The 15,411-nt window shown below is 39.3% G+C and overlaps 1 protein-coding gene across 5 annotated transcripts in view; it reads right to left on the minus strand.

Moving 5' to 3' along the window:
- The window catches only part of LOC124777532 (tubulin monoglutamylase TTLL4-like), a 228,551-nt gene that overhangs the window by 185,794 nt on the left and 27,346 nt on the right, over positions 1–15,411 (minus strand). For all 5 annotated transcript variants that reach the window (XR_007015746.1, XM_047252981.1, XM_047252983.1 and 2 more), the window contains exons 2-4: positions 12,688–13,945; positions 10,760–10,863; positions 3,059–3,114 (exon numbers count right to left, since the gene is read on the minus strand). Coding sequence is in view for 4 of the 5 variants with exons in the window: in XM_047252981.1 (XP_047108937.1) it covers positions 3,059–3,114; positions 10,760–10,863; positions 12,688–13,848 (1,321 nt within the window). In the remaining variant the exon portion in view is untranslated. The remainder of the gene's footprint in view (positions 1–3,058; positions 3,115–10,759; positions 10,864–12,687; positions 13,946–15,411) is intronic.

Below are 15,411 nucleotides of genomic sequence, written 5' to 3' on the forward strand. Positions count from 1 at the left end.
CCAGAGAATAATGGCGGTGACGTCTGCTTGTCTCCATCCCACAGTACAAGTGTCAAGGAGCTGTTCCCTTGGAAGATAACGGATTCGCGCCCTCCCATCAGCACAATGAAGGAGGTATGGAATTCATCAGACTATGCAATGCTCTGCCACTGTGACAATGTCCAGTGCCTATGGTCACATGCTCATTTCAGTCATAACTGCTGATGTTGTCATGTTAACACTGGCACATGCACGGGTCGTCAGCTGCAGAGGCCTACCATTGGGAGTTGCTGGTGCACTGGGTGTTCAGACACACTTGTACTCTGACCAATATTAAAGTCTGATGTTAGTTCTGCAACAGTTCGTTGCCTGTCTGCTCAGTGTGCAATGCTCAACATCTGTATAATGAGATGTGGTCACCCAGTGCCATGACATCTGGACACGGTTTCACTTTGGTTTCATCACAGGTTGAAGACAGACACCACAGCACTCCTCTGACACCCAACAAGTCATGCAGTTTCTGAAGTGCTTGTACTGAGCCTCTGGGCCATCACAATCTGCCCTCACACTCATATATATTGTGCGCCTTCCTCATTCTACATACAGACAACATGCTCACTGATACTACGTGCACCGTGTGTGTGTGCGCGTGGGGGGAGAGGGAGAGGGGGGAAGAGGGGGGGGGGGGGGGGAGAGAGAGAGAGAGAGAGAGAGAGAGAGAGAGAGAGAGAGAGAGAGAGAGAGAGAGAGAGAGAGAGAGTTGAGACCAGTGCCGTGGAACACAGGGTAAAAACAATATTGTCTATAAGTATTGTAGGACAATATATTGTAGCTTGGTGCCTTGCTTCGTGGTAGGTCATCGCAAAAACTTACACCTTTATGAGAACACATGATATCATCTTGCATAGAAACTCATGTGAAAAAACATCAACTTTGTCTACATCAAATACACCAAACACACAAATTTTGCCATCAGCTTTTAGGAAAACCACATTTAATGCCTGGCATTCTGGCCAAAGATAGCAGTCATGTGTATGAGGTGTGCTTGCTCATGTGAATGTGTGCATAGCTTTCTTTCTGAAGAAGACTGGACAAAAGCTCAGATGTGTAATAGTCTTCTTGCTGTGCTTTTCTGCAGCTTAATGTGTCACCTTTAGGGTGAGTAGCAACCTATCGCTTTTGTAATATTGTTGATATTCCAAGCTGGACTTCCCACTATTTGATTTAAAGTTATTCAGTCATTAAAAAATCAACAGCAGTTTAATATGATATCTCTGAGTTTGAATTTTTACACAAGATTGTTCATATCTAGACTTACACCGCTGACATGAGTCTTAGGGCATTTTCCAGGTTGTCACTGTTAACCTTTTACATATAGTGAATTTATTTATTTTAATGAGAGAGGAAAATTGTTCACACTTAAGTGTGCTTCCAAAAAGACAAATTTTCTTTCTTGCAAATGATCTCAATTGTGTAACTTTATTTTTTTCTCCGTGAAATATAAAATACGGCCAGGCCTTAGATTTTAAAGAAAGATTCTGAAGTGCAGCAAGTCCCACTTAAAGGTTTTCTGGTGCTTTTTCTATGTCACATTTTGAGGTGTTAGCAAATATGGCAAAAGTGCTGTCTAACAGTTGCCAGCTCTCATCTGCATTTACCACAAGCACATCTTGGTCCGAAAAGCTTCCAGATGGCTCCTTGATTAGTGAGCTAACTGGCTTGGCTTCTGAAGTTTGTTATTTAAGTCATTTAAATAACCTGTGATTTCAATCAGAAAGACTGACTCACAAATCTGTTGGGGCTCTACTTCAGCCAATGACATATAATCTCTCTTTAACAGTCAAAAAAATCTGCTATTGCTTGTTGAAGGTCATAAAAATGTTTCAGTATTTTGCCCATACTCAGCCATTTCACTCTGTAACGGTAACTGAAATTTTCATGATTGGAGCATACATCATCCAAATATTGATTGAACTGGCAATGATGTATTGCATGGGACTCTATAAAACTGTTGCTTAAGAATTGTTACAATAGCTTTCTCAATATTTAATTCAATAGATTTTTCATTTAATATGCCAATAAAATCTTTTCATGAACCGACCATCAAAGGTGTCTAATCATAACAAACTCCAGAGAGTTGTCTCCATGGTAAATTGAATGTTTCACTAATTTTTTTTTCTATACTTCCAAATGTATTTCATACAAAACTGCTTTTTCATATGATATTTCTTCACAACAGACAGTGATTCACCATACAAGTGAATGGTTTTATTTCTGTAAATGATAAAGAAATAATCCTCCATTTCTCCTGGCAACATTCAGCATGTACTTTCCTCTTCTTAATGCTAAACATTTCCCAAATTCAGTAATGATACAAAGAAACACTTGCACAAATTAACAAACAACTTGCACAGAACTTTATGTTTAAGCCAAGAACAGATAACTAGTTTGTTCATGAAGTTGCTGCTGCTGTTCAAACCAGCAATTTTCAGAAATCGATGGTAATTTCTGAACTAATGTCACCTGCTACCATCTGTGATCTATCACTGTGTAGCAGACAGACACACACAAGCACATGGGCCATAACTTTGTGCTAAGCCTGAAAATGTGTGTCTCTCTGTTGCTCAAATGCAGTCATGCTGAAATGGATTGCACATGTGCAGAGTAAGCATTTATCTTTGTCATGAGCTGCAAAAATGATATGAGCCATCTGAAAATGTTTCCCTGGTGGAGTGCAATGCTAGCACCTCACTCCCTCCCCACAAATTTGTTCAGCAGGCCAGACAGAAGCCAATCACAGGCCAGATCTGGCCTGCGGGCTGCCAGTTGCCGACACGGATTTTAAATTAAGTGCTGTTTACAGACCCAACACTCTTAAAATAAATTACATTTCAAAATAGTGCTTCAAACTGTAGATGACACCAATGTTTCTTCAAAATAAATCATAAATGGGCAATTAAATCAACGTTATCCATCATTACAAAATCCTGTTGTCTGCAAAGAGTGTCTTACTTAATGATCTTAATTGTAAACCCTAAAAATTTGACTACATTTATTTTGAAATCAATGCTCGAATTACCTTCCTCACTGTCTTCTGCTGGCTCACCTTTACTGTCACCATCTTCTCCACTGTAACTGAAACCAAAACAAGTTTATCTGTGAGTGTGTGTTCTGAAACTGCTGAGGAGGAAAAGATACAGAAGTTAATGTGGAACAGCAAAATAGGACCTACTCGTAGGCACCTTAAAAGAAAATGTCCAGATCAAAGATCAGTTTAACAAAATAAACAACTTAAGTGAAACAATTAATTGCAAATTATTAACACTAACATAAGCAAAGACAGGAGCAGATAAATATTCAAAACATTTGCTAGTACAAGTCTTGACCAAAAGTCACATCTAAACATCCAATGTAACAAAAGATAAGACCTTGCGCTAAACAGATATGACACTGCTATTTAGCTCATTAAGGCTGCATTATAATTTTCCACAAGTTGAAAGCATCAAAGAGAACTCAAATGATACATATATTTGCCTTCAAAGTAGCACTACTCAATAACTGTTGGTTAATTGTTAGGCTGTCACATAAAAAATATTAATGTACAAGACAAAAAAGAACTGAAGATGGTATATAAAAATAGTGCATTCAGGACACTGAATATTTTAATTTTCCCTCATGAACAGGATATACCTTACTCACTAGAAGAAACAGTATAGTCTGACCTTGACCCAGGAAGGAAAGGCGAGCGTCATTCTGCGATTTCTGACCATTGTTTTAACTGATGTTTCCTAGACCCTGGAATATACTGTCTACAATAAGCCCACTGAATGCTAATGCATATTCATCTTATATTACAATATTACTCTGGGTTCACAAGCGCTATAGCCAATACACTTCAATAATTAAGGGAGCTGATGAACTGAAAATTACTATTAGAAAAATGTGAGGCCACAACACCACAATACTGACAGATCCTGAAAAGCAGTTAATACCATCAACTTTGACAGGGCTTGGAAAAATATGATGGTTAAAATTTTCAGATGGTGTGCTGAAGTGATGTGAAAGCTATTTGAGAAACAGGCAGCAGTACGACTGTGAATTAAGTATTACCGCATACCAGTTCTCCCAAGAGTATCACAAGGCTCAGACCACAACAAGCTATTGTTCTCATTTACCAATGACATCTGACTAGTGCTATCTTCTTGTAAACATCATTTTTATTGCAGTCTTCCCATTTTACTTGAGATCCAAACCAGAAGACATCAACACTGTCATTATCCAAAATGGCTCTGAGCACAATGGGACTTAACATCAGAGGTCATCAGTCGCCTAGAACTTAGAACTACTTAAACCTAACTAACCCAAGGACATCACACACATCCATGCCCGAGGCAGGATTCGAACCTGCGACCGTAGCGGTCACGGGGTTCCAGACTGAAGCGCCTAGAACCGCTCTGCCACACCGGCCGGCATCATTATCCATATGAATGGTATCTTCCTTCGGTGTTCATATGGGCAAATAGCCTAAATACTGAAAAGACAAGCAATTTTAATAAACCATAAGAAGTTAATCAGCCCAGAATTCTGTGAACAACTGTTTCCAATTGTTCTCTGTTGTATTATAACACCATATTTTGGATGAGCACCTCAATTGGGAAGAAAATACTGTTGCCATCTGCAGGATGACTTCTGTGGCTAACCTTTAATATGGGCCATCCACACACTGCACTTGTTTGCAGTATAGCAAGACACAGATTTATTAGTAGAAAATACAGAATTTTAATATGGGACTATGGGTCCACCTTCATGGGGTTGGGGGTTGATTTGGGGGAAGAGACCAAACTATGAGGTCATTTGTCTCATCAGATTAGGGAAGGATGGGGAAGGAAGTTGGCCGTGTCCTTTCGAAGGAACCATCCCAGCATTTGCCTGAAGCGATTTAGGGAAATCACGGAAAACCTAAATCAGGATGGTCGGATGCAGGACTGAACCATCGTCCTCCCGAATGCGAGTCCAGTGTGCTAACCACTCTGCCACCTCGCTCGGTTCCACCTTTATGCAAAACACTTGTGTTATAACAAATAACATAAGTGTTCTGCATCAAGGCAGACCCACAATCCCATTTTTTTTTATGCAAATACAGACAAATGGGAGAGTTTCAAGATAAAATTACACAGAAATTTGTTTGTTATGATTGACACACACACAAATTATACACATTGTGACGAGGGCCCTCTGTTCATTTTCTGCTATTACAGCATATTGGCATTTGTATGTTAATGATTTATTCTGATAGCCAGAAACTGGTGTTGGTGGCTGACTGATAAGAAAACTCTCACTGTATGGGTGGCCTTATCTTCATTTGCTGCCATCTTGATGTTTCCGTTATTGATGCATATATTATTGGATCTTAATATCTCTTAACCTGTCACAGTACTGGCTGTGAAAAATAGGTAGTAATGTAAGCTCCCATAACACCTGTATCAAGTGTCGCACAGGAACTTCTAACAGTGGAGTTATGGGGTCATTTCCCACCATCCCGAAGAAAAGCTGAACATCTTGGAAGGCAACCATAGTAGTTGTTGCCACATTTCATGTTCTTGTAAGTAACCAACGAGAATATCAAATCAGATGATGTAAACATGAGATAGCACTCTCTTTTGAAGAGAAACACGATTTCCGTCTGTTGAATTTTCACCTATGGCAAGCAAAGGACTTTTGTTCCAGTGACCTTGTTCTTGCGGATTACGAAAACAATATGGTGAAGTCATTCATATCACATAGATTCACAGCCAAAGAACAAAAATGTGGTTGAGCTATGAGACTCATTGCTTCTAAGAAAGGTACTGACTTGAAATGGAGCTGCAAAACGGAAGACCGCTGAGTAAGCTGCAGCATTAGAAACATTCTTTGTTTGCAGGAAGCAAATTAGGTATCACAAAAATTTTGCAGTTACAATATCTATGGGTTAAACAGGGTAGACTTACGTAGGTGAACTGCATATGACAAAAAAGATGGTAGTGAATTGGAAAAGTCTTTGTAGAGAAGTGAGTGTGAAACAAGGAAAAACGTTTGGTGAGCTAGGTATTGTGGAAACTGACAAAGCAATTTTTGGGAAGAGACTGTTGCATGGGCTCGACAATGTATGAACATGTTCGATAGCTTCTTCATGTTTTCACGGCGTAAAGACTCTTCTGTAAAATTTCGGGCATGCAGCCACATAAATTCAGCTTCTTCTACTATTTCAGCTGAATACTGTCCAGCCACCTTCAGAATGAGCCGAGGTGACTAATGCTCCAGCACTTGCTCCGTCGTTTTAAACTCGAGAGACCAAACACTGCTTATGTGGCCAAAGATATACAAGGTGCTACAGACTTACAACCAAATAAATCTGCACTGATAGAGCACTGTATTGACACTAGGCACTCTATGGTTATGATAATGTCAAAATTTTAGCCTTGACTTCATCTTTCTGGGACTCAGTAGTGAAAGAAGCAACTGAAATTCAGTTGGCAATGAATTTTATTAATAGAGAAAGTGGCTTCAGCTTGGACAAATCATGGAATCCGTCAATTTCTGTAATTAAATCACAAAGACAGCGTGATGACACAGCTCTCCGTGACACACAGATATCACTGTGTGGATTGACTGCGCAGCCATAGATTTAATTTCCATGCATATGCTACACCTCTTTCCGTCATTCCTCAGTTGCACCTATAATATTATTATTACTATTATTACTATTATTCACAGGAAAATACAGGATGTAATGTGATAATATTATGAAAGGGATGTTGCTATCCACAATATGACACAAATGCTGGGTCACAACAAAACAGGCACAACAAAAAAGACTGTCAGAAAATAAGCTTTTGACCAACAAGCCTTCATCAGAAATGGACACCACCCCCCCCCCCCCCCCCCCCACACACACACACACACACACACACACACACACACACAGTCTCTAGCTGCTGAGATGCTGAGACAAACTTACTTTCTGGCAGTCTTTTTCTTGTGCCTACCTGCAACTCAGCGTCTTTGCTATACGGTGAGTAGCAATTATCCTTTTAATATTATTGGAGATGTGGTCTGTATGTGCGACTAAGTAGGTCTTTTTGTTTTTGCTCTTTGTGTGTTTCACTTCATTTTATTTATGAAGCATCATCAGTGGCCTGTAACACATGAAGTTTCATAAATAAAAGGAAGCAAAATGCGTATGGCATAAAAATAGCTTTCTATTTAGTTCCACAGATGGACCATATCCCCAAGAATATAATAATCATAAAACCTGTGTTTCTGTGAAAATTCAATTTCATTGCACTACGATACATAGTCAGCCATAGAATGATATTATGTTAAAATGCAATATTTGTTTCTCCCACAATCCAGACTAATTCACTGGCTATAACAATCAGCTTCTCTGCCCTCTTAGCTTCCCACAAGAACTCATGGCAGGCATTTCCAGCAAACAGCTCAAAATAAGAGCATGGAAGGCTCTTTGTAAATTTTCAGATATCCATGCTTTCCAGATGTTCCAGAATATTTTCCCACAGAAGGTGTAACGTAAGCTTGTGCAATAAATCATTCCAAATCTCCATTTATTGGGATATAATGCAACATGGCACAAGTCACAAGTAGTTGAACATTTTAACAGAACTAATCACGAATGCTTGTCTGTTGCATCTGTAAAATCCATGATTGCAGTCAGACAAGATAAGTGAATATCAAAGTAATGTTTACTTCATCAACTTGTGTGTGCATACACTCCAGTACCTCCCATCACAGATTAAATACCTATTGTATCATAATAATCGCAAGTCTTACTTATCTGGTATCCCAACTGTGCCCATCCATAAAACTTTTCCAAAACACTCCTACATTGCAACTGCCCCCCCCCCCCCTTCTGGAACAGGCTACTGTGCACATTGCACAAAATTTGATATACTATTACATTCAAGCATAAGGTAACTTCCTTTTGACAACATAAAACTTTTCTATAATGAAAATTAACATAAGTAGCCATTTTTTTCCTGTCAAACAGAAAGTAAATGCTTGCAACTTCTGCAATTTACACTACTGCTCCTTTTTGTTTCTTAGTCAGTCATGCCACTTTCTTCCTCCTTCACTTCTTTTATATGCATCTAAAAGCCCTTCTCGCTTGCGCTGTTGCCTGTGCCCACATTTGAGATTTACCAGCCAGAAATTTACCATTATTAATCTACTTTTCACAAATAAATATAAACCTTTTTTTCTGCTATAGTTATTGTTTTCTATTATTAGGCCTGTGACAGAGAAAAATTCATTTTCGGTTGCACAATGGCAGGAAGTTAGATAAGGCTGTTGCTGGGCTGTAAATAGCTTTGTGGAGCTGGTATCACTGTGACCGACTTAGAGTTGTGCATGGGCAACAGCACTGAGTGGCTCACAATGGGACGTCACTATCATTCTCGCCATCGCTTGTTCACGACTGTGTATAAGGTTATAGACAATGTTGAGTTGAAAACTGCTGTTATCAGAGAGAAGAATAAAGTTAAAGGCATCGCTTCTCATGCTGTTATTGATGGACAATGTGTGTTTTTAGGCTGTAGATTTGATTTTGCTGTAACTCAGGTTTTATATTGGTTACCACTGCCAAACTATTGTCAAGAACAAAATTGATCACCTAGTGGCACAAAATCCATCTGAGCATGACATAGTACTCAATTTCAAATGGCTACTTCACAATCTCAGCCATCTGGATCCTTCCATCCACCACTGGCTTCTGTGAAGTATGCAGATGGGAATTATCCTTGAAACACATCCTCCACTCCAGAAATAGTCTTGGACTCAATCTCAGGTAACCCACTGCTCCCACATCCCCCATCCAACAGCTTCCCTTTCCTCCATCCGGTCACCCCTCCCAATTCACATCCCCACATCACCTTTGGTGTGTGCTGCGTCCCACCAACTGTTACAATCCTGCCACCCCTCCTTCCCCACATTCCTAGCAGGCAAACCAGCCATCTCTCTCCGAACCACTAGCCAAAAACCCTTAATCCCTCTCCCTGCCTCCCTTTTCCTCTAACCACTCCACCTGACTGGCACTAAACCCATCTCAACCAGCCAGCCCACTTGCCACTTCAGCGCTGTTAGTTCAGTTGGTACCATGTAGAGGCCTAGTGTGTGTGTGTGTGTGTGTGTGTGTGTGTGTGTGTGTGTGTGTGTGTGTGTGTGTGTGTGTGTGCGAGAGAGAGAGAGAGAACACACAGGACTACATTACAGTCCTTACAAAAATGTCTGTTGCATACATGGCTGCACATAATGCAAGTTCTTGCTGGATGTTTTTTCTTTATATTAGGTGGAATAAGCAATGCAAAATAGTGTTCAACTTGAAGCCTGGGATTAGTGCTTGAAGGTAAATGATTACTGCTTTTGAGGCAAATTCATCTTTTTCACGTTTTGAAATTACCTTCTCAATAACAGCAATACAGAACTACAGTGAATTGTTCTTACTATCTTTAATGAAGAGGACAAATGTATACCAGAAAACAAATTCTGTAAGTTATGTAGAATTTAACTACTACTTTTCAGAGTTGCTGGATTGTTTGGTAGGTGCTGATAACAACCTTATCAACTCCACTCATCATGTCATTGTTGTGCAGCTGCTACTGGCTTTGATACCTCTCCACATCTTGTGACAGTTTGTGTCTCACAGCTGTGAAAGCTGATCAAGAATACACACCTCCCTTCTCTTTCTATCAAATTTTTGTTACTTTACTTCCCTGAAAAGCAGCAATTTCACCCTTCTTCAATTATCTATTATGAAATGTTGAAGACATGTCTCTTCCACATGGCCACACAGTTCCATATGTATCAGTCTGTGAGAAACCAAGTTGGTCAGCCAGTAGAGGAAATTTGTGATAATTATTCACACTACGGAAATGACCTTTGTTTAGAAACGGTTTCATAGATGTCATTACAATATTAGTTGACAGAGACATATGTCAGTACTTTACTGAAGTATATAATGAGTTTCCACACATACACATTTCAAGACTCTCAATATGAAGCATTACAATTGATGTTGTACAAAGGCAGATTAGGTTGGGTGCAGTCTTATCACTAAAGATAGACTGAACCCAACCTAATCTGCCTTTGTACATCAACAACCTATGATTTTCTTAGTATGGATCGTATAGATGATGAATATGCTCAAAATGGGCTCTAGCAGCAGTCAAATGATTGCTGCTGAGCAAGAAGTGTCAAACTGGAAGCTCTATCAGTCCAACACTTAACTATTAACATAGTATAAGGATCTTGCTAAGATGCAAGAATAAACTCAGGATTTTAGGTTTCCATTAAATTTTAGTATATGAGGTAAATTGTGACTATGTTAAATGGTTAATGTGCCAGTGAAGAGCGCACAACTGCCAGTTCAAGAACTTTTCTCTTTTATGGCTGTTAAGTCTTTTGTAATTCAGTCCTCAGATAAAAAACTCTTCGTTAATTCCCAGCATCAAATTATTATAGATAAAGTTAAACCATCTCTGTCTGAAGGTCAGATCAAAACTTAAATTATTAACAACAAAACGGTGGATGGTAATTCCCAAAGAAGCAAAGGTTGGTGTTTCACGACTGTAACAGCATTCACTTTATGGTGTGGCATAAGAACCTTTATGTACTTGAGATCCACATAATTCATTTTTGCTTCTACTTGTGGATTAATAGTTTCATCTCAGTTGGAATTTTATCTGAAACACATTTATCTCAGAGTTTAACAAACGATTAATAATCTTACTTATTGTGAAGGCTTGAGCCTAGGGAGATACTGCGATCACTCGAGTGAAGCTGAAGAGTTCTGGAGAAGTCGTCACAGCTCGGTTGCAGAGGGATACAGGGAAGCTGAAAAGAAGAGCAACATTTTTCTAATGACAGAAGATTTTCCTGTCATCTGCAGTAATACCTTATTTACAGAATTTTGCAAATTAGGTAAAAAGTAGTAGTGAATCAAATGCTCAGAACAAAGAAGCAACATCCCATGAAGTGTACACTGGATCAAATATAGATAAAACATTTAGCTACCAATAATATGGAATGTGAAATACTTGAGAACACTAAACATACAAAAGCATACATTTGATTCCCCAATATCTACCACATTAATGAAGAGTGTAAAAGCTTATTGACGTAAGTGTCAAAATTGGGCAATTAACTTATTTTTCCTCCATAGCCACTGTACTGATGCTGAGCAGTATGATGCAGCTAGAAATTCAGATAACATTTAGTTCTTCACAGTGTCACCAGATGTCACTGCTATGTCCAGAACTAACAGCACACCAAAATATTTGAAATGCTGGAGTATTACTGGCAGCTTGTGTATGAGACCCACACCTCATAATTCCAACTTACAACTGTGTGTGTTGTGACAGGGATCTTTGATATTTCAGTTTATTTGAAAACATGAAGAAGAAAGTGAAAAGGAAGTTGATTTTATAAGTAGCATTCTAACATTCAATCTTAGTTATGTCTTAATTAGAAACATGTTGAAGGTTCTGCACTGCCAAAACTTATTCACAGCAGTAAATATTAGCACCATCTGTTACCTTTTACAATTTAGGAATCTACGTGGCAGGCATTTCATACTAAGTCATTTGTGTGTGTGTGTGTGTGTGTGTGTGTGTGTGTGTGTGTGTTTTTCTTATGTGGGGTAATGTGGCAAAGGCCAATGTGGCACAGGCAAGAACCAGATAGTTTCGTGCATAATAGGGGCCCCATATATGGGACTCTTCACAAACTACAAATGTAACCTTTGTGTAGGTAGTAACAACTCTGCAGGCCAGCATGACAACAGAATGATATCACAAAATATCCAGGTGTCTTATTACAAGAAACGTTCCTACAGAGATCATCTTGAGTGGGAGAAGCAGTATTTCTGAAAAATGGAATCACTATCAATCACTTGAGATATGCAGAATGTGCTTGTTTTTTGTAGCGCCCGTAAGTGAAAAAGAACATTCATGCAATACTTGAACTTTTTTGTGAATAAGACAATCTTATAACAGCACTATACATCCCTAAAGACTTATCTAAAGATTGGACTTTGATCATATACAACAACGCAACATGGACACAGACCTTTTCTGATTTTTAAAAATTACACAAAAATCTACTTCATACAGTTTTCTCAAAATTTTGTTCTACTCAAACATATTCCTCACTATCAACGGATAACAAAAGAATAAATAAGGAATTTGTTTAAGTTATTACCGCCGCACAGTTTTCCTGCTCTCCTGGAAAAACAAATGGTTCTGGCACTCAGTTAAATTAGCTTTTCCAATATACATTTATACATTCTGCTTTGGAAGAAACTTCAATGGATAATAGTATAAATCAGAATCCATTCTAATGAGGCATAAAAGTCGAATAATTAACCCCATGTCAGCATGTATACTACTTTTAAAAATCTTACACAGTCATCAGAGCCTGAAACAAATATTTTACGCGAAACCTATCATAAAATTCTCTGACAGCTGTCTGTGAAAACTGTGAGAACCTTAAAATGCAAGGGTGAAACATCAAAACTTAAGCTCACATAATATGAACTACAACATGTACTGCTTTATAAATTTATTAACTATCTTGTGAGAAAATACTGCAGTCTCATATATAATGGCTGCCTTTACATAATTTATTATTTTTAATAAAACCAATGCATGGATATTTTACCTTCGCTTCACGGCGATGGCATGGATGATTTTGTGATGGTAAGTAACTGCAGACTGGATCTGACAAACTTGAGGACATCTTTCGTCTGGAGGTGCATTCACCCATTCTGACATGGCCGTTACATTCTGGAAGTTTTGGGGAAATGTCTCTGGCTCTTTTTGGCTCCCATGATGATCCAGCTGGAATTCCTCCATTTCCAACACCAGGTTCAGATTCACTTCTCTGCCTCATACGTTTACCATCAGTGCTACCTCGTAATTCACGCAATTTACTTCGGATTGCTTCCACATCACGTAAATATGTGTCCCGAACATCACTTGGAACTTCCTGAAAGGGAAGTCTTGAGTAAAAGTCATCATCAAACACAGGACTTTCATTTCTAGCCACATTCTGTTTAAGTGGAGAGCTATTATAACGATTGCCACTGACAGAAAATGTTTCTGATGGTGAATATACAAAATTATTGTGGGCACCATCCCCCCAAGGCTGGTTATTAGATGGAAAGTTTTTCCTACAGTGAGCTTTCGAAGGTTTCCTTTGAGAAGAATTTGGCACAGGTCTCACCCTCCCCAGACTAGGATCATATGTATCACAGGCTTCATCCAACTGCCTAGCATTCTCACCCAATTGTTGAACCAAAGTATTGTGTGTTAATCTGCTGTGATCATGAGTCTTTAAATTATGGTGGTTTGGTGGTAGAAGCCTTTCTCTGAACTTTTTTACCGGTGAAAGAATTCTATTGGGCGGAAATTTATGTTCTATACCCATATCTATTTCCATAGGCTGTATAAATGGTTCTGACCGTGAATACAATTCTTCATTTACATCATTTCTACAAGGATCCTGACGGCAAATACGGTTGTGAGAATCATACTCTCTCACTATTTTTCTCTTCCAATGCTGAACGTCATAGCTTGTCTCTTGGAGTCGGTTATGTTCTCTCAAGGGATCTGCTTCTATTCCCTCACTCTTGCTCCTTCGACGTACACATTTAACACCACGTTGCTGATCACAAGCAGGACAACTTGCATATTCAATATTGCACTGTAAACAATTAAATGTACTTTTAACTGCTTTATTACACTCAAACACTGTTTCACCACTATGGTAAGCTGAGGCCATATTGCCCAAGTGAACTTTCTGAACATATGGTGTTGCCATTTTTTTATTTTTATTTTTTTGTTTGTTGATTACATCACTGACTGATTATGGTTGCAATATTACTGTTAAAAATTTGGAGATGGACCTTCAACATAACCTGAAAAAAAAAAAAAAAGATGGATTGTTACGTTTACTTCAATTCCAACAACTATTTTCTATATACACTATGTGATCAAAAGTATCCGGACCCCCAAAAACATTTGTTTTTAATATTAGGTGCATTGTACTGCCACCTACTGCCATGTACACCGTATCAGCGACTTCAGTAGTCATTAGACATCGTGAGAGAACAGAATGGGGCGCTCGGGGGAGCTCACAGTCTTAGAACATGGTCAGGTAATTGGGTGTCACTTTTGTCATACGTCTATATGTGAGATTCCCACAATATTAAACAGCCCTAGGTCCACTGTTTCTGTTGTGATAGCGAAATGGAAACATGAAGGGACACGTACAGCATGAAAGCGTACAGGCCGACCTCGTCTGTTGACTGACAGAGACTGCCCACAGTCTAACAGCATCGTAATGTGTAACAGGCAGACACATATCCAGACGATCACACAGGAATTCCAAACTGCATCAGGATCCACTGCAAGTACTATGACAGTTAGACGGGAGGTGAGAAAACTTGGATGTCATGGTCAGGAGGCTGCTTATAAGTCACACATCACGGCAGTAAATGCCGAACAATGCCTAGCTTGGTGTACGGAGCGTAAACATTGGACGATTGAACAGTGGAAAAAGTTATGTGGAGTGACGAATCATGGTACACAATGTGGTGATCCGATGGCAGGGTGTGGGTATGGCGAATGCCCGGTGAATGTCATCTGCCAGTGTGTATAGTGCCAACAGTAAAACTCGTAGGCAGTGGTGTATGGTGTGGTCGCGTTTTTCATGGAAGGGGCTTGCACACCTTGTTGTTTTGTGTGGCACTATCACGGCACAGGCCTACACTGATGTTTTAAGCACCTTCTTCTGTCCCACTGTTGAAGAGCAATTCGGTGATGGTGATTGCATCTTTCAACACGATCGAGCACCTGTTCATAAAGCACAGGCTGTGGCAGAGGGGTTACATGACAACAACATCCCTGTAATGGACTGGCCTGCACACTGCACAGAGTCTTGACATGAATCCTACAAAACATGTTTGGGATGTTCTGGAATGCAGACTTCATGCCAGGCCTCACCGACCGATATCGATACCTCCCCCCTCAGTGCAACACTCCGTGAAGAATGGGCTGTCATTCCCCAATAAATCTTCCAGCACCTGACTGAACATATGCCTGTGAGAGTGGAAGCTTTCATCAAGGTTAAGGGTGGGCCAACATCATATTGAGTTCCAGCATAACCAATGGAGAGCACCACAAACATTTAAGTCATTTTCAGCCAGGTGTCTGGATACTTTGGATCACATAGTGTACTATGTGAAACTGGTGAACATTACAGTAACTTATTTTAAACTTGCAGTCACATTTTTTGGTAATTCGAAACAAGTGTAAACAGCTTATCATTGCATGTGTACTAAAACACATTGTATATAAATATTGTGATATGCATTTTATCACT

Source organism: Schistocerca piceifrons, chromosome 2 (genome assembly GCF_021461385.2).
Source record: "Schistocerca piceifrons isolate TAMUIC-IGC-003096 chromosome 2, iqSchPice1.1, whole genome shotgun sequence".
Classification (NCBI taxonomy): Eukaryota; Metazoa; Arthropoda; class Insecta; order Orthoptera; family Acrididae; genus Schistocerca; species Schistocerca piceifrons.